Here is an 18,714-nt window from a genome sequence, read left to right on the forward strand (position 1 = left end):
TGCTTCATCGGAACTCGTTTGCATGTTGTTCTTCCGGCTTCTCCCTGTCCGGGGTCGCCACAGTGGATCAGTTTGTCCACACATTTCAATTTGGCACGTTTTACGCCGGATGCCCTTCCTGACACAACCCTTCCATTTAATCCGGGCTTGGGACCGGCGCCGAGTTAACTCTTTTTGACACTGTTTTGCTCATTAAAGGCTCATTTGGACAATGTCTATCATTAAAAGACAGATATGCATAAATATATCAAAATAATTAGGCATGGTGGCTTAGTGGTTAGCACGTTTACTTCACACTTCCAGTGTCCTGGGTTCGAGTCTCACTCCTGCTCACTGTGTGTGTGGCGTTTTCATGTTAGTCCAAAGGCATGCTTTTAGGCTGATTGGAGTCTCTAAATTGCCCATAGTGTGTGTGTGTGTGTCCTGCGATGGGTTGGCACTCCGTCCAGGGTGTATCCTGCCTTGATGCCTAATGACACCTGAGATAGACACAGGCTCTCCGTGACCCGAGGATAGATCGGATAAGTGCAACAGTACAGACAATGAAATGAAAAAATAATCAGGGATGGTTATAGGTTTGGGACATTTTATGCATCCTAGCTCTTTTTTTTAAAAAATGTTTTCATGTTTCATTTTCCCCAAAACTTAATTCATTGTAATGTGGAAGAAAAATAATTCCCCATTGCAAACGTTCAGTCCAACTAAAGTGCCAGCGGAAACAAGATGTGCATCTTTTCTCATAAATGACGAAACACAGACATGGAAGATAAGAAAACAAAATGTATTATTTATGTACAATTTCAATGAATCCCCAAAGAATTTGCATTTCGCACGGGTTTAACACATGGTATATTAAATTACAGGAATCCAGTCATTGTGACAAACCAAACAAACAAACATGGGCAGTTAGTCTACATACCAGTGTGATTTTTCCAGTGATCCTCCCTCCTTACATCATAGGTATTTGCTATATAACGAGTATGCATTAAGTCTCACGACCTCAAGTGAATTCCTGCTGCAAAACAAGAGTTATAAATAAAAAAAAAATAAAAAAAAGAAAGAGATGGAGTCCATTTTCCTTACATTAGACAAAACAAAAGAATCCAGTGCTCGACTCGGAGAATGCAAGTAAAAAAAAAGTTGCAGGTTGATTGTTCGATCAAGTGATAAAGTTAACACTTACTGACGGTATACTTTACAGTTCTTCTATTTCTTTACAGTACTGTTGTCTTGGTGAAATGGCTGACCAGACTGGTGCAACGAAGAAAGCTGGCTTAATTACGAACCTCCTCACTTTACAAGATTAGTGTCATATATATAGTTGTTACATTTTTTTCACCCCGTTTAAGACCGAGCAAATCCCGGGACAAGTTCATTTTAGCCAGATAGATACTGTTGTGTTAATCTATAATCAGAACCACTACGCTAGTCCAGACTAACGAGATTCATTATGTAACTGTGTGCATTCGTCCACTGTGCTCATTCGACTGTTATAGACCTTGCATGGCCTTTCCAAACAGCCCAGTTAACAGCCTGTAGGGGACAGGAGAGACAGGGAGGAGGGGGGGGGGGGGGACAAAAAAAAAAACAAAAAAAAACACACACACTTTCCTTTTTAAAGAATTCTACAAATCACACTGGGGCCCAAGTGTAGATTCCTGCATTCAGATATAGAGCAGTGTGTCAGACACCGGCATTTGAAGCGACTCGGCAGATAAACGGATAAACCTAAAAGCTTAGATTTTCATTCATGCAAGGAACTGAGCAGTCAGTAGTACCTTCCCCATTGGAGTGAATTTAAAAAAAGAAAAAAAAAGAAAGAAGATGAAAACATATCATAGAAAGTTGTAGATTATAACCATTACATTATAAATAAGCAGACAGACTGATGCATTATTATTATTTTTTTTTTTTTTACACGAACCATTTACAGGATGCTTCTTAGAGTGGTGTGAACGGCCACCTTCAATGTCAATTTCCCCGAAGGAGCAATAGTGCAGTTCATAAAATCCGACAGAAGACAAATTGGGTATAGTGCATGCTTAAAAATTTAAGGGGGGGTGGGAAACAGTGAAAGTTATGCTACATTTCTTGCCGTGAATCTGGTGTTTGCACAGCATTACATAGTGTATATATGCTATTAGTATCATTAATGGCCATAACCTGAATGAGCACTAATCTCACAGTGTCCTGAACAGCTACATTACATATATAAAGAAGAGGGGGGGGAGGATAATACATGGGGGATAAAGGGAAAAAAACCCCATCCTTGTTAAAACAGTCAACTGCACATAAACCTTAATGCTTATAAGAAACATGCCTTTTTGTACAGTAACTAAGTCTAGGTCACACTATTAATCAGTTAAATAAATGAGCAGTTTTGCAGCAATTTACATTTAATTCCCCAAATCTAATTCATTGTTTTTTTCTAAATATTGTGACAGCGAAAGAACTACACCGCAACCTGCCCCCCCCCACTGTAAATCTCAATCTCACGGCTCCTTATCTTTATGCTTTTGCTATACTAACGGCAGATAAAAATCAAGAAACACAATCCAGCCTCCACAGTGGAGAGAACAGGCTATGATTCAAAGCACTGCGTATTGTATAGGGATGAAAGAGACGCACAAAATAAGACCACATATACAACCATGCTCTTTAGTACACAATAGTCCATTTTCAAAAGCAAGACTGTTTCTTTAAAAATAAAAATAAGTCCCATCACAGTTAATGAATGAATCCTGCCTTAGAAAGAAAACAGTCCATGCAGTGGAGGTGTGTAGCTTTGACTTGATGGAGACGGACTGGACCGGGAGCCCGTGGAGGGATTGAAGAACAGCTGGAGTGGCCTTAAGCTCAGTAGTTTTGGCTAAAAAGGTGAGGTAGTCCCTGTCACAACGTTATAAAACTGTGTCTGAAACTGGCAGGTCACTCCGAGTGTGCATCTCTGGGTGGGGGGGGGAAGCGGCAACCCGTGTGTGCATCACATCTTAACGTCCTCCTGCACGCTGAGCTGCGAGAGCGTCTTCTTAATGCGCAGAGCCGTGAGTCTGGCTGCCCCGTTAGCGTACCAGCACTCGCGCATGATCTTTCCCATCACCCTCAAAGCCTTCACGATACACACAAACAAGGACATTGTTATAATCAATATATTTAGAATAGATATTTAGAATAACGGTGTGCTAAACAGGGTCTATACCTCGTAGCTCTGCCACCAGTTGGGCACATTAGGCCGCAGTCTCTGGTCACACACAACCTTCCTCATCTCCTCTATGGAAGGGTCAGAGGGCACGAGGTCATAGTAAGGCAGCTGGTACTCCTCATGGATGCCTGTTGGAATGAAGCAATGATCAGAAACAAGTCACGACTAGCTTTTATTAAACAATACGATTTACAGTCAGTGATGATTTAACTGTGCTTGGAACTGGCAAATCCTGACATCTGCAGTATGAGAACTTCATACAATATTATGCTAGGAAAAAACATCTAATAGGATACATAACCTAATATAGTGAAAATATAATGAGGACATGAACTGTGCTCGTCAGGAAACCACGCATTGACATTTTAAAAAGAACACACTGGATATTGAGCATCCTTAACAGCATGCATGGCTGCTTGTTTGGCTGAACAGCACATAGATGAGAGACACCTGATCTTACACACTGCCCAACTCTCTAAACAGTATATAGGCTCAGGGTTGATTCTCAGTTGTGTTGAACTACGAGGTCTTACCTCCAGCGTTGCATCGTCTTGCTATCTCCCAGTACACCAGTCCTAATGCATAGATATCAGCACACTTAAAAGAATCAAAATGCTTCATGTTGATAGTTTCATCCAGCACTTCTGGGGCCATATATCTGTAAAACAATGTTTGTTTATTCAAACTGTTTAAAATGTGTAATTCAAACATGCATGTTATCCAGCTATGGAGCCGTACCTCTTAGTGCCCACCCTCTGGTTAGGGGCGATGTCAATAGTGTCAGTGACGGACTCGTGGCGTACGGCCAGGCCCAAGTCCGCTATAGCGCAGGTCCCATTCTTCTTTACCAGGATGTTTTTCGATTTGAGGTCTCTGTGTGCAATGCCAGGCTTTCCTACAGGACAAGAACAAATCAAAGACCAGATTAGCACATGTAATACAAATTTATCAATTAATTATGTAAAAGGTGCATGGTTATGCATCTGTATTTACCCTGTGTGCCAAGGATCTCCATATGCAGGTGAGCAAGACCACTAGCGGCTGACAGAGATAACTTGATCATGCCTTCAATGGTGACGGAGTAGTGGTTCAAGTAGTCGAAAAGAGAGCCATATTCATGATAGTCTGAGACCAGCCACAGCTGAGTCCATGTGCCATTGTCTGTAAGAGTGAAAAAAGGAAAATCAGGAAAAATCAGAACAAACTGGAAATAATCTTGTTTGGCATTACTTAAATCTGCAAACTGAATGCAATCACTTACCTTTGTTGTCTGCTGCAATGAAGCCCAATATGTTTTCATGCCGGAGCATGATCGTCTGATAGATCTCAGCCTCACGGAACCAGGAGCGTTCCTCTCTGGAAGAGAAGATCTTCACAGCTACGTCTCCTCCTCTCCACTTCCCCCTCCACACCTCCCCGAAGCGGCCCTTTCCTATGATTTCCTGCAGCACGATGGTCCTCGCCACCGTCCTCTGAACAAACAGAGGTAGACCTGCAGGATGTGCAGCAAAACAGAAGTCACACAGGGGGGAAAAAAATAAAACCACACTGGAATAATGAATGGAGAAATGAGGTTGGACTGACCAGATCCAGAACCAGATGTGGACAAATCGAATATGAGGTCCTGCAGGGTTTTGTCTTTGGCAAGGTAAAGATGTTCACATGAGGGATCTTCTACATCCAGCCTCTGCCTGTGGTTGTAATTTCTCTGGTGGTGCTGGAACAGGAAGACGCCGATGATCAGCAACAGGCAGAAAATGAACACTGGTCCTGCTATGACTGCTACTAACTCCACTGGGCCCCAGCTACTAGGTGCACCTGTCCAGCTCTCAGGCTCAGAAACTCCTGGAAAAGAGAAAGAAGACTTGGTTACTCACTATAGTTGTTAAAAAGAAAGTGCAGCACTTAAAAGCTGGATCCAAGCTAGATACAAAGAGAAACCATTTAATCAAGTAACAGAGCAATGTTTTCTGAGCTGCTCACCATTAGGGACCTGCAGGTCGATGCTGTTACAGTAGTCGGTGTAGCAGCAGTGTGTGTTGAGAACTCCCTCAGCACTCAGGCAGTAGATGGGTTGACCAGGTGGAATTAGACTCTCGCGTGGAATACAGATGCGCACATGCTGCTCCTGGCCTTTAATGTAGGAGGTGGAGGCCATGCAGGCTCCATCTGTCTCACACTCATAGCCACTTTTTTCACAGTTGGTACAGTTACACTTCAAAGCTGCGGAGGGAAAGAGAAATATTATTCAGAGATGTTATTCTACAGCTTGAACACTTTATCTTGCATTTAACGATAACTATTCAGTCATCATACAAACAAATTCATCAACTACTGCAGAATTCCACCTTAAAAATTTGAAACAAATGACTGGGAAGAGACTTTAATACTCAGGAAATTATACAAAAGGCTCATCAACAGAGAAAGAAAAATGACCACAAGCTAAACATTTTTGATTTAAAAACACACAGCTTTATTGTCGTTGATGTGAACAGTGCATGAGTAGACGTTACAAATACTAAGGCACAGATGGTAAATTCATGGATCCCAGTGCAAGACAAGTTGCAGGCACTAGCCGGGCGCCACCAGGGGGCGAGCAAAGTCAGAAGCATGCGGTGAAGTAGCGAGTAGGTGTCACTGTTAGTTCAAGCTGAGGCCATGAACGCAGGCACCAGTTTACCACCGGGCTGCATAACATGAAACCGAATCCGCCACTGCAGATGAACCCAAACAGAGTGAAGCTGAAACACACTGCAGTACACTGCTATCGGCAGGGAGCAGTACGTCAGCATGCACAGTAGCGAAAAGTAGTGTTAATAATAATAATAATAATAATAATAATAATAATAATAATTATTATTATTATTATTATTAATAATAATAATAATAATAATAATAATAGTAATAAATAATAGCATTTCCACTTCATGCTTTTTTAAATGTACATGTTCACTAGATCACCTAACAAGCAGAGCTCTGATTTTCAAGGGCATCCAAACAGACTGGTTCCATTGTCCTGGCATGTAAGCCATGTTTTCTAACTCTATTTTTGATCTGTCATCACTGGCGTGAATTTTGTTTCCCCAACCAGAAGAGCTGACTGAAAGTGGCTGGGATTAGAGAGGGGCCCGGCGTCTCTGGCACCCGGAGGCGGCACAGGCGGGAGGTTGAGGTCATTGCGGGGGGGGTGTTGAGCAGGCCTGCCTGTCATGCTTCACTCACACCCTGCTCTTATCAGCCCCAGAGCTCAGCCACCAACAATGGTGGGCCACTTAGGACAAATTGCACTGGTTTTTCAAAAACAACACGACTTGAAAACCACCATGCAGAACGTCCTTTTTTTAAACTTAAGATTTCTGTAGCTCTTGACAGAAGTGCTACACTATAATCCCTACTTCTCTTTTCTTCTAGGTCTCAGTTTATCAACACGCTCCAGCCTCTGTGATGTTTGTTCAAGCCTTACATTTAGTAGATCATGTCCTCAGCAAACACACGTGTACTCACTTCTTCGTGGTTGTATCCTTGCTTTCACACTTTGGACTCCAGAGGCTGGGTTTAAAATTGATCTTACCCAATGCACTTCCTCTTCATTTCTCTCACAAGGATTGCACAAGACATGACACAGAAGCAGCCTGACCACACCCTTCCATATGTGTTCAAGTGAGAGTGTTTGTTACTATTGTTGTTGACTCATCTAATTTGAGAGCTCTGACAATGTTGAATATTTAAACAGTCATGTCAATAACGCTCAAGGCGGAGGAACGATGAGGGTGAGAGAGCGAGAACATGAGAGAGAGCGAGTGAGTACACAGTAATTGTTGAATGGCTGTATTCTTTAAGGCATAAAAATTGTACTGCCAGTAACTGCCAGTGGAGCAGATCCAAGTTAACTGTTCACATGCACCAGGAATTTCCTGAAAATTGCACAGAGGTGACCAGGCCCAGATAAAGTGGGAAAAACAACTCTGTGCCATTTCCTGCACCAGTATAGAGCTTTTCCATCAGGCAGCATGATTCAGCTTGGAATATTACCCACAATTCTCCACGTCGGCACCACGTACCCATGATGAACGTTCTTGTCCAAGTACCCCATGTTATGAGCTGACTGGTCAAACGCAATCACACAGACATCCAAATGAATGACTCCTACACAAAATTCTTCAGTAGGCAAGACGCTCAAGTTTCTTAATTACTAGGTTCACTCTTAGTAGATTTATAAGGAAACAACATTATAATGCTTCCGATTTAAAAATAAATCTTTTTGTTATTCATCTCTACTAATCCTACACTTCTTTCCATACTCCAAGCAAAATCCACCACCTTCTAGCCCAAATCCAAAATGGCTCCCAATTCACGATGCTTGCATGCTTACAAGGAACCTGGACTCACAATTTAGTGCACTCTCACATAGTGTAGAAAGACCTTTGAGAAACAGTTGCCCGGCTCACACTCAGAACATCTTGGTATTTTCGCTAAAGATTAAAGTATTGGCACACTTGGCTGTGTTTGGGTGCGGGGCAACCATTAAGTGAAATTTTGCTCTGTTGTATATTTGCTAAAGATTAAAAGTACTGGCACGCTTGTGTTTGGGTGCATGAAATTCCATTAAAACTGCACACACAGCACTGAGGAAACATTACCTCACCCAAAACCAAGCTTGGGGTCCAATTACTCTGAACAGCACAAAAAAAAAAAAAGCGCTACTGCTGCATTCTTATAAAAATTATAAGCACTTTTTAAATAATTGCTTTGGATTGAAAAGGGATTCAAAGGGTAGGCATGTCAACAACTAAATGAGTGTGGTGTAGAGTGAACTGGCAGAGGAATTGTTATGAACACCATGAACATAGTGCCATATGTGTTGTCCGTACGTGGCCTGTGGTACAGCTGCTGAATGGACTGTGGTCAGGTCCAGGGTTGATATTCCTCAAAAACACCATACACACACACACACACACACACACAGTGCTGTAGCTCTCCCTAAGCCAAACATCTTTCTGAAGAACACCTCATTAAATAACAGAGATAGAATATAGTTATTGTCAGCATGTTGTAAACAGGAGCAATGAGATCATTGAATTTCTCATCGTTACAAATAACTGATGTCAACGTATGAGCTCTTAACATATAATGACTACAGACAGTAAATAGAGCAAAGGTCTAAAATAGCATGCTGGTATAAAAAAAAAGTGTCACAGCATAAACAATGGTATTAAATTCACCCAGCTGAAAGAGTTGACCTAGAGAACATGTCAGTCCAAAAAAAAAAGCACAATTTTCGATTTGTGCCAATTAAAAGTGTCTAATATGGCATCAGATGGGGGGGGACCAAGCAGGGTGTGAACGAGTGTGCTCTTGTATACACATAATTGGTGGCCTTACACTGGCCCTTTGTTTGGAGATTAGGCAGACATGAGGAGGGACTGGCCTGACTGTGCCTGAACAAAGAGCACGAATGGCCTGTGAGGAGAAGGGCTGTTAGGGGGCTGGACCCCCCCACCTCCCCCCACCTTAGGTTTTTCACTGCTGCTGGGGGGAGAAAAGGATTAGATGCAGGACAGGATTGGGGGCAGGGAGCAGACTGCGCTCGCCATTATAGTGGAGTTTTGGTCAAGGGGCCAGCTGCGACCGTCATTAAAACCCAGTCTAGACTTTGACTTAACCCGTAGGAAAGAGGGAATTCAGTAAAGGCCCTGGCCCAGAATCTTGCTGGTAGTGTGAAGTGCCTAGCATTCCTTTCTTGTTCAGACAGGAAGTGACAGACATACAGACATGCAGGGAAGAAGGGGTGTGTGTTCATGGGGGTGGGGGTAGTGGTGGAGGTGGGGGGAGGTGGGTGGTTGGGGGCTGTTAACATTAAGTGCAAGTCTGGACGATCGGAGTGGGGTTTAGAGAGATGATGAAACCGCAAATGGATCTGGCATAAATAATTGCATATTACCGGTAAAGTGACTAAGGCGTGTGCAGGCCAAATATTTCCCCAACCCCGGAGCTTACTTGCAAGCTAGCTGAAAATGTGTGGTGTAACTGGGGGTATAAACATTTGGAAAAACTACACAACTATAACTACAACTTTTTGTTTGTTTGTTTTTTTAAGAAAAAGGTTCTCGGTCAATTAGAACTGTGGCTGTTATCTTGCGCTGTCTCCATCAGAATAATTAAAGTCCATCATCCTCCTTTGTGTCGTAGAGTACAGGATGCCGGGGGCCAGAGGGAGCAAGCTGACTACGAGAGTGCTGTTACCCAAGATGCAAAGGGCTGAAACGAGATCCATAGAGCCCCCAGACAGGGAGCTGATTAAGACATGCTGACGCCACCAGACAGAGTATGCACACTCTCACACGCCTGTGCGCAAACGCACACACACTTACAAAATCAATACAGGGGAAGGAGGAGCATCTCTCGGTTCTCGTGGTCAAATTACCTGTCTGGTCCAAAAGCAGAAATCTTTTCCTCCCTTCAGAATCGCAAGTCCTCATCTAACCAATATGCATCCCCTGGGGTTTCAGTCATGATCTTGCTCAGTATAACTCGAGAAATAACGTAGTGTTATACAGAATTATACATCATTTCAGTGAATGTCGTTAGCAAAATCACTCAATATGCATCTCAGGATCAATAAACCTAACAGCATTGCACAGTACAATACATTCATGTGCAAGCAAGCATGCGTGATGCAGCTTTTTTAAGCATCCGTATTTGCACCGTATTTTGCTTCTCTTTTATTACTGAGGCATCCTCCAAGTATTGCTAAATTTAACACATGACTATGACGAATGCATACTACATCAGGAAAAGCCACATTTTCAAAATCAAAGAGTCCCATGTGGCCCTGAGAGCCTGTTCTGATTACCACTGGCCTACATCTTTTCAAGCAAATAGGGTAGTTTCGCAGGATTCGGTAGCGCTGCTCGTCTTATTTGCCCTGATTCAGAGTGCATGTGATATCCCTATAATTTGGAGGCCAAACAGGCAGGCCATTATGTCATTAAGCTAAAAAGATGATAAATAAACAAAAGACACAAAAAGCCTCTGAACAGACAGAGCGAGTCGGGTCAAGTAAAGGCTAACATGTCTGTAAGTGCAGTTAGGGCGATCTGCTTGCAGGCCATTCAGGACATTAGCAAGGTCATTAAAGAAGCAAAGACAGATCTCGGTCTGCTGTGACCGTGAACTCAACCCCTAGACAAAGGCTAACCCGCAGCCTCGGATTCAAAACACTTACACTTGGATACACACAAATCTCCGCCCACGTAAACCCACATATATCCCTTTCCTCTGGAGCTCGGGCTCTGACTTCCTGAACAAGCAGACACATGCAAAATATACTGTAGCTTAATGTCCTCCTTCATTTCATTTTCAGAACTTCACTCTGACATTAGCATGCTCTCACAGCAGCTGCCATGCTTTTGGCTCAGCCTTGATGCTGTCTGTCAGTTGTCTCACCCTTGAGGTCTTAATTACACTATAAATTCAAAGCTTTCCAGACACACCCTTTCGGTGGTTTTCACACCATTTCCAACAAGCCCACGACCAGCTCATAGATCATACTTTTACCACCGAATCAGGGAGAAAATCCTTTTCTTTTGGCTGTTCTTCTTCACGGTTGGACTATGTGATAACAGTACAAAAGAAAGTGCTTCTGTTAAACAAGACAATGCCCAGTGGAATGCAGGCAAGCATTATGCTGTTTGTTCAGTTTGCTGGAGAGTGAAACACGGCTAGAAAACACAGATGCACCCTGCCTCCAGGCTGTTTGCCTGGCTCACTGTTCCTCTATCACACTGATGCCGTTTTCTCACACAGCACTGTGAGAAGCGTCACACGGTCGTGTAAGAGCTCCGATCCTTCATGACAGGCTGCTTTCAGGCCCATCAACCTGATTACGCAGTAATCGAGTTAGCAAGGCTGCTGAGAACAGAGTAAGGACTGCACTCCTCTCCCACACGTGCACTTGAAAGAATTTCTCCAATTCTTACAAAACAAGACTTTGCTCAAACCGGTACCAATATTTTGAATGCGTCATGGCAAAATATTTAAAGCGTTAGTAGATTACACAGTAGGGAGATTACTGTGTAGCTTTATGGTAAAACCAGCAATAAGGAAACTATAAAAATAGTCTATTTTCTTTCATTAACATTTTCGAATTTTACGTTTCGATATCTCGTCATCTCACCAGTGCAAGAAGTTTAAGCTAACAGGAGACACAGGAGAAGACGTGTTGGCACAAATGCCTAATGTTTGCTAGCTAGCAATCCAAGTTTAAACAGGGAAACCATTTAGAAGTCTACTTTAATAATAAAAAAAAATATATATATTATATATATATATATTATATATATATTATATATATATATATATATATATATATATATATATATATATATATATATATATATATATATATATATATATATATATATATATATATATATATAAAAATTACAAACAGTAACCAGCTTTTCATCAAAAACTTGCTGCATTAAGTAATTCAGGGCTAGTACCTACTAGCTAGTTACCTAAATAGCTAATACATGCAGCTAGCTAGTACCTCATCCCTGCTGCTCTGTACTGCTAATAAGGAACCGGGCAAAGTTAGCCAGCTATGTGGAAAAGCTAATTAAATGAAGAGCTTTGACTCCTAAATGTTTAGTTACAGCAGTGTAACTAAAACCGCAGCAGGGATTTGATGCCAACAAACTAGGACCAGTATGTAACACTAAAAATACAGTTCAGTATACACAGAGCAATTTTGCTGCCACATATGGCAATTTCCTCACATAATCAGCAATATATAAAAACATGGACGGTCAAAATTTGGCCACATATTGTTTATAATTACATTTAAGGTTTATAAACTTCCTTGAAATTTAATTTACAAAGCCGCCAATTCATATTTAATTCCTATTCAGCATTTAATTTTTCGCCGAAGGATGCCAGACAGCAGTCATGCCTGAGACTTGGTCCGCAAAGTGTGAGCTGTGGCCATGTTCTGGTGGCCAGATCTGGGGTTTCTCAGCATGTGGGCCAAATGAAGTGGTAAGTGTGGGCTGGCTCTACACCATTACCGTTCCTCAGCTTCTTTGGTTTCAGCAGGGGGACTGACACTTTGGGCACCTTCACCCCTCCTTCAGCCAGGACAAAAACACAGCAGCTGTGCAAACCGCTCTGGAGCAGCCTGATACCCCTCTCAAAAAGCAACGGCCCTTTCACTCGCTTGCTTGTAGCCCTGAGCTGTTTCTCATCAGCAGCATGCATGGATGCAGGTGGGACTGATGTGGCCTTCACCTTTCCTTTAAGCCGGGTACTGGAACATGTGCCAGAGTTTTGCACATAATGGCCTTGTGTGAACAGAGGGAGGAAACATTCTTGGAAATTAGATGAGTAATCCTTAAAAAAAGCAAAACGATTAGAAGCTATTACTTAAAAAATGATGGGAAATTCATTGCTCAGCCTTATCAAGCATCACTAGCATAGCTTGAAACAACAAGGGAAAACTTTCAAATTGCACAAGAAAGTGTTGTTTTTCAAGCCTCACTTACTGGCTGAGCTTTCCCAAAACTGATTTGGTTCAGATTGTCAGGTCTTTAAACTTTAAAGCCCAGTACGGTCCTCAGAGAGTGAGATAAAGCTCACAGAAGACCACGTTGCTTGACCATACGTCAGCCATGTTTATGTATGCACCAAATGTAACCAACATTCGTTTGGCCTTACAAAGGAGACGCAGACTTCTCTGACAGCCCTCTGAATGGGGGGCCATTGCCCACATTTCCATCACAAAGAGCCAGACTTCAACTCTGACTTCTGTCTGGGTTTGTTGAATGAACAGTTTGCAACTGGCCCATACAAACACCACCCCACGCTTCCTACATGTTATAAAACTGCACTTCGGTTTTATGGACATTGAGAATTTACTTATTAACCACAATCTCTAGGTTAGTGTTGTACCATGTTTAAAGTGGCACCGCTGCAAAAAAAAAAAAATTCCTTCTTCGTGTTGTTCTTGGCAAATTCTCCCGGGTGGCTGTCATAATTTAGGGATGTTTCACTGCTCCGACTTGTATCAACACATCAGTCAGCTACTGATTAATAAATCAGTTTCTTCAGAAAAGAAGAAAAACAAGAAGCGTTTACAGCAGGATTATGGACTTTGTCGATCAACACTGTATGCCAACGACAACAAAAACTAAACAGTAACCTTTGTATATTTTAGATATAAAAAAATAGATAGGAGTTATACTGCCTGTCATAAAGCGGAAAAAATAAATCATGATTGTTAATTCGCCTCCACAACGCAATAAAATCCACGTCATGCCCTGGTGCATTGTGGGCATGTCTGTAAAGCAGTTTAAATGCTAGAAAATTTTATCTCCATTTAAGCTTGCTAATATAACAACATGTCCATCACGAGAAACGGGTACCGTAATTTCAGAAACCTAATCTTGTGTGTCCAGAGATTTCCTTGCTTGTACATGAAAAGCAAAGTATGTACCAAAAGCAGGTTTAGAAGAGGTTTTGGTGTCCAAAAAAACCAAAGTGTGTACATAAAACAGTAAAGGTTTTGGTGTCCAAAAAAAGCAAAGCGTGTACCGAAAACAGGTTTAGAAGAGGTTTAGATGTCCAAAAAAAGCAAAGTGTGTACCTAAAACAGGTTTAATAAAGGTTTTGGTGTCCAAAAAAGCCAAGTGTCTACCTAAAGCAGGTTTAGTAAAGGTTTTGGTGTACAAAGAGCAAAGTTTGTACCTAAAGCAGGTTTAGTAAAGGTTTTGGTGTACAAAGAGCAAAGTTTGTACCTAAAGCAGGTTTAGTAAAGGTTTTGGTGTACAAAGAGCAAAGTTTGTACCTAAAACAGGTTTAGTAAAGGTTTTGGTGTCTATAAAGCAAAGCGTGTACCTAAAGCAGGTTTAGAAGATATTTTGGTGTCCAAAAAGCAGGTTTATTAAAGGTTTTAGTGTCCATAAAACAAAGGGTGTACCTAAACAGGTTTAGTAAAGGTTTTGGTGTCCAAAAAAGCAAAGTGTGTACCTAAAGCAGGTTTAGTTGGTGTCCAAACTGTGGTCAATCAAGAAGAACTGCATTTTAAATGCCTGCCCTAATGTCTCTGATAAAAATCTGGTTAAGTATAAGCAATTATTCAGTGTTAGCTCCTTATACCAGGAGTCATTTATACATGCATGGCTAGCTAAGGAAACTTTGAGGAATTAACGTGTCATTAAACCGTGCAAACCCTCCTAAACAAATACCATATGTTAGAAATAAGAGCTTCCTATCTCGCCTTGCTGAGTAATCTTTAACCCGCTGATTGGAGCCGCATGAACGCAGATGGCATAGTGGCCCTGTAATGAACTTGCAATTGTATCGTTCAGTCTGAGATCATAAGGTAGGGAAATGCAAACAAAAAAAAAAAAAACAAAACCCCTTTCAACAACGTGTCTGTTCATCCAAAACCGGAAAACAACATTCTCCTTATGTTCAGCTTAGCAACCTTACAGAGGCGTTAGTCTGTGGTGGGACATGGGTGACTAAATAAACCACATGTAGGATATTAATCCACTTCACATTGTGTCGGGTTAAAATACAGGCCTGGTGACGGTTCTGGAAATAAATATCTTTAATAATAATGATAATAAAAAAAACCCAGAAAGCACTTAGTATCCACAATATTTACAGGTTTGTTATGAAGTGCTCGTGGTCGCGTTGACCACAAAAGAAGCCCAAGGCAACCTGGAAACACATTTACGCACACCGCGCTTCACTTCGCTTGTAAATTAAAGAGATTTCACCCGGAACAAACCGGATATGTGTTTTCTACAAAACACAAGGAACATTGTGTCAAAGTGAAAGGAGACCACGAGAAAGCGACATCTCAAACGAACATAAAATACTTTCGCGTTAGCCAACAGGCTATAAATCGCAAGCAGCGCCATGATGAGCGCCTCGCCGCTCTCGCGCTCTCTTTCTTTCATACACACACACACACACACAGCAGTGCTATTAAATAAACACACACACACACACACACACACACAACCGGAGTAGCGTAAATTCAACCACCGTGTACTCACCATCACCCGGCGCTATTAATCCAATCAGCACGAGCAAAGCTAACACGGTTCTTCGCAGAGACATGACTGCGAGATTCCCATCGCTTCGCATTTAACGCATTGGTGGTATGGTATTGACAGTGCGAGCACAGCACACTTCATATATACATATATATACACACACTCACTCTCCGTCCCTCTCACACTCTCACACTCACTCACTCACTCATGCACTCTCACACCAGCAGGTAGGCACTCCGGCAATAAAGTCTCGCGCACACAGCTGCGCTTAAAGGGGCGCGCGCACCTTTTTTTTCCTTTTTTTTTTAAAGGGGAGGGTTTTACTCCGCGCGCGCGCGCGCGCTCCCTTTGTTGTTGCTCGAGCGCGTCCTTGTGCATCTTCCTTTAAAGTAAATGTGGCTTATGCATTTGTGTGTTGTTTTGTTTTGTTTTGTTTTGTTTTATTTATTTATTTATGAATGTAGCACTACCCATTAATAGTGAGTGAGTAATGAGGAACAACGTTCTCGTGAAATAGCTTTTACTAGGCTACTGCAAACATTTCTTTCTAAATACACACACACACACACACACACACACCCCAAACCTGATACTATACACTTAACAAATAGACCCTTTCAAAAGTGATCACACATGGGTGAATGCACACACACACACACACACACACACACACACAAAGGCGTTGAGATATCATTTGTATAAGTTCTGTGGTGTCTGGTTGTAAGAAAAGTACATTTATCTACATGAAAATAAAGCAAATGTACTCTGTAAAGGTGTACTCTGTAAAAAGAAGAAGGAAAGAAGAAGTCAAATTTTTTGCATTTTCTCTTAAATCTCCAGACTTTGCTCTAAAGCCAAATGAGTATCTGCAGTCTAACACATGTTCGGGAAAATAGAAAGTGGATAAGCTGATCAGCTGATCAGAAAACATGGCAATAAAGGTTATAAAGGCAAAAGGTGGGTATGTCTATTATTAGATAATATATAGACTGTATAACATTCAGAAATGGAGAATAAATATTATTCATCCATCCAGAGTCACAGGGAGCATGAGTCCTACCCCCGGGGACTCGGGTCACAAGGCAGGGAACACACTCACAAACTCATTAGAGACAATTTAGAGATGGCAATCAGCCTACAACGCATGACTTGGATTAGAGGAGGAAAGCAGAGTACCTGGAGGAAACCCCTGAAGCACAGAGAAACATGCAATCTCAGAGAGGCAGGAATCAAACCACCACCTGCAGTAATCGTAAATTATAATTAAGGAACATCTGTGAAACATGGAATGGAACAAATGTTGGCAGAAATGAAAGTTTTGTCTCTTTTGTACCTATCATTGTGTCTTTTTTTAAAAATTTTATTACGCAAAAAACTTTGCACCCATTTTCACAGTTTCTCTTTGCATTTGCGTAATGTGTTTATGTAGCTGATTAACTATAACCAGGACTTCATTTCTGTTATGGATGATTTCCTTGTTGTAATTTCTTGCACAGAGTGAATCATTGGTTGAAAGCCCTGTTCTGGACAAGTACAAGAGAGAAATATTGCTTGTGACGTAGTTTGGTGAATGATGCTTTGTCTGTTTACTCCTCTTTGTCTGCTGCCAGAATTGTCCTAAACACTTTTGTGAACATAACGAGACTGTAATGAGCTTACAGGTCCCCTGCTAGTCCCCAAAGCGGCACCCAAAGAGATGCCTGTCATATCTTGAGGAATGAAGATTTGGAGACCTATGGACGGTGTTCAGTAGCCAAGGATTAATCAAAGCACATGGAAATCTCCTTATTTACTTATTACGCAGCTGAAACCTTTGCCCTAAGGACTGAATGAACTGATGTTTCTTAGAAAAGTTTTAAATGTTTCTTTGTTACCAGGATGCTAAGATGGCAGGGCGGAGGAAGGAGCTTGTGACTTCAATTTCATACAATAAAAGCCATTTTAATGCCATTCCTCATGCTGTTTATTAACCACATGACACTGTTAGAGCCTCTGTTGTAGAAATGGAAATTTAATTGAGGTTGGTGCCCAAAAAATGCTTTTTATTGCACTCTTCACGTTGTTAGATTACACTTTCAAATTTATCTACATATTTCAGGCATGGATTCGTATCCGAAGAAGTGAACAAGACCACTTGAGCCTGGCTCGTATGAAACACAGAGAGGTATGTAGTATGCTAAGACAACAGAGTGGAGGAAGAGAGTATGAAATAAGTTTGTCCAGTACAGCAGTGTACAGATACACTCCTTACACAACCCCCACTCCATTTGACCAAACAGACAGACTGGCTATTCGGGGAACTTTATCTCCCCTAAAGTCTGCGTGAGCACCGTCACAGATGGCTATACAGAGAACAGACACATGCGAGCACAGATATAGATAAAAAGGCAGACAGAAATCAATGTCCATCCCCTTACTGACTCACAAAGCGATACTCTTTCACCGACAATGGGAACTGGACACTTTGACTAATAGTACTGGTTGGAGGACTTGACTAATTGTACAGGGTTTTTTTAAAAAAATGATGACTATTCAGGAAAAACTCGAGTCTAGTCATCTATAAGTGATTTCTGTAATTATAACAACCTTTTCCTTTGAGATCAGATCAGGCTACAGTGAAACCAGCGCTGCGTGTAAGTGTGTCCGGGTGAAATCGAGAGTGTGATCTCGTGGCCTTGTGTGTGTGTGTGTGTGTGCAAGTGTAAGTGCTCATGACCAGGGTTTAATACTAGAAATACACTTATTTGGAATTCACATTTCCATGAATAAGAGATGTGAGATCTGTTTGTGCAGGGTAAATATAGGCCTGGGTGAAACTCTACCTGGGAGGATGCATTCAACATTGTATCTATGAATGCTTGCGGAGCACCGAGGTGCGTCTCGGTTACTCCCTGGGGATATCGGGTCCTTGAGTGCCTTTTGTGTTGCTTTGAACAGTAACATGATGCACAAACACCACATGTACAAAGAAAAAACAAATAGATCAGATTAAAATGTAATGGATTCGTGATGACAATAATAAGCCGGCTGACACTTTATAACATAAAAAAAAAAAAAGAAAGAAAAAAGATAACAGTGAGTTCAGGAAGTTCAGGAAGTCTACTGCTGAACAAAGTAAGAAAAAAAAACTGAAGACCTTCTGATGAAGTCTGGAGCTTCTGATGCCCCCTAGTGTTGATAAGTATGCGCTACATGTTTGTCTTTTTTATATTAACGGGAAAATCCACCTTAATCTTGATAATAAACATGTGACTGTAAAAGGTTTCCATGCTTTATTTTAAAGTGAGCTTATTAGTGTTTTTTTTCTTTAGTTTAAACACCTTTCATCGTCATGATGGTCTGTTTTTACATTGAATCATACATAACTAACCATGCTGTTTGACAACCTGGTAGTCTAGTGGTCTCAAGGAGCCTTTGCTTCATCTCCAGTCCAAGACAGCAATGCAG

At 41.5% G+C, this 18,714-nt stretch overlaps 1 protein-coding gene across 1 annotated transcript; it reads right to left on the reverse strand.

Annotated features, from left to right (window-relative positions):
* Nucleotides 1–566: 566 nt before the first annotated feature.
* Nucleotides 567–15,530, reverse strand: acvr1ba (activin A receptor type 1Ba). Its single transcript, XM_058409819.1, has 9 exons — nucleotides 15,268–15,530; nucleotides 5,186–5,425; nucleotides 4,787–5,047; nucleotides 4,464–4,694; nucleotides 4,196–4,363; nucleotides 3,941–4,097; nucleotides 3,736–3,860; nucleotides 3,200–3,330; nucleotides 567–3,109 (listed from the first exon to the last, which is right to left on the reverse strand). The coding sequence occupies exons 1-9, from the start codon at nucleotides 15,356–15,358 to the stop codon at nucleotides 2,984–2,986; spliced, it is 1,530 nt and encodes a 509-aa protein (XP_058265802.1). The 5' UTR covers nucleotides 15,359–15,530; the 3' UTR covers nucleotides 567–2,983.
* Nucleotides 15,531–18,714: the final 3,184 nt, after the last annotated feature.

Source organism: Hemibagrus wyckioides, linkage group LG15, assembly GCF_019097595.1.
Source record: "Hemibagrus wyckioides isolate EC202008001 linkage group LG15, SWU_Hwy_1.0, whole genome shotgun sequence".
In the NCBI taxonomy this organism is placed as follows: domain Eukaryota; kingdom Metazoa; phylum Chordata; class Actinopteri; order Siluriformes; family Bagridae; genus Hemibagrus; species Hemibagrus wyckioides.

What these genes read in the sequence shown, in the direction of transcription:
- acvr1ba (XM_058409819.1), bottom strand. Translation starts at nt 15,358, where the DNA reads ATGCGAAGCGATGGGAATCTCGCAGTCATGTCTCTGCGAAGAACCGTG. An exon ending in CATTGCAGCAGACAACAAAG is followed by an intron (nt 4,364 to 4,463) that starts GTAAGTGATTGC and finishes TCACTCTTACAG; the next exon opens with ACAATGGCACATGGACTCAG. An exon ending in ACTGGTGGCAGAGCTACGAG is followed by an intron (nt 3,110 to 3,199) that starts GTATAGACCCTG and finishes TGTATCGTGAAG; the next exon opens with GCTTTGAGGGTGATGGGAAA.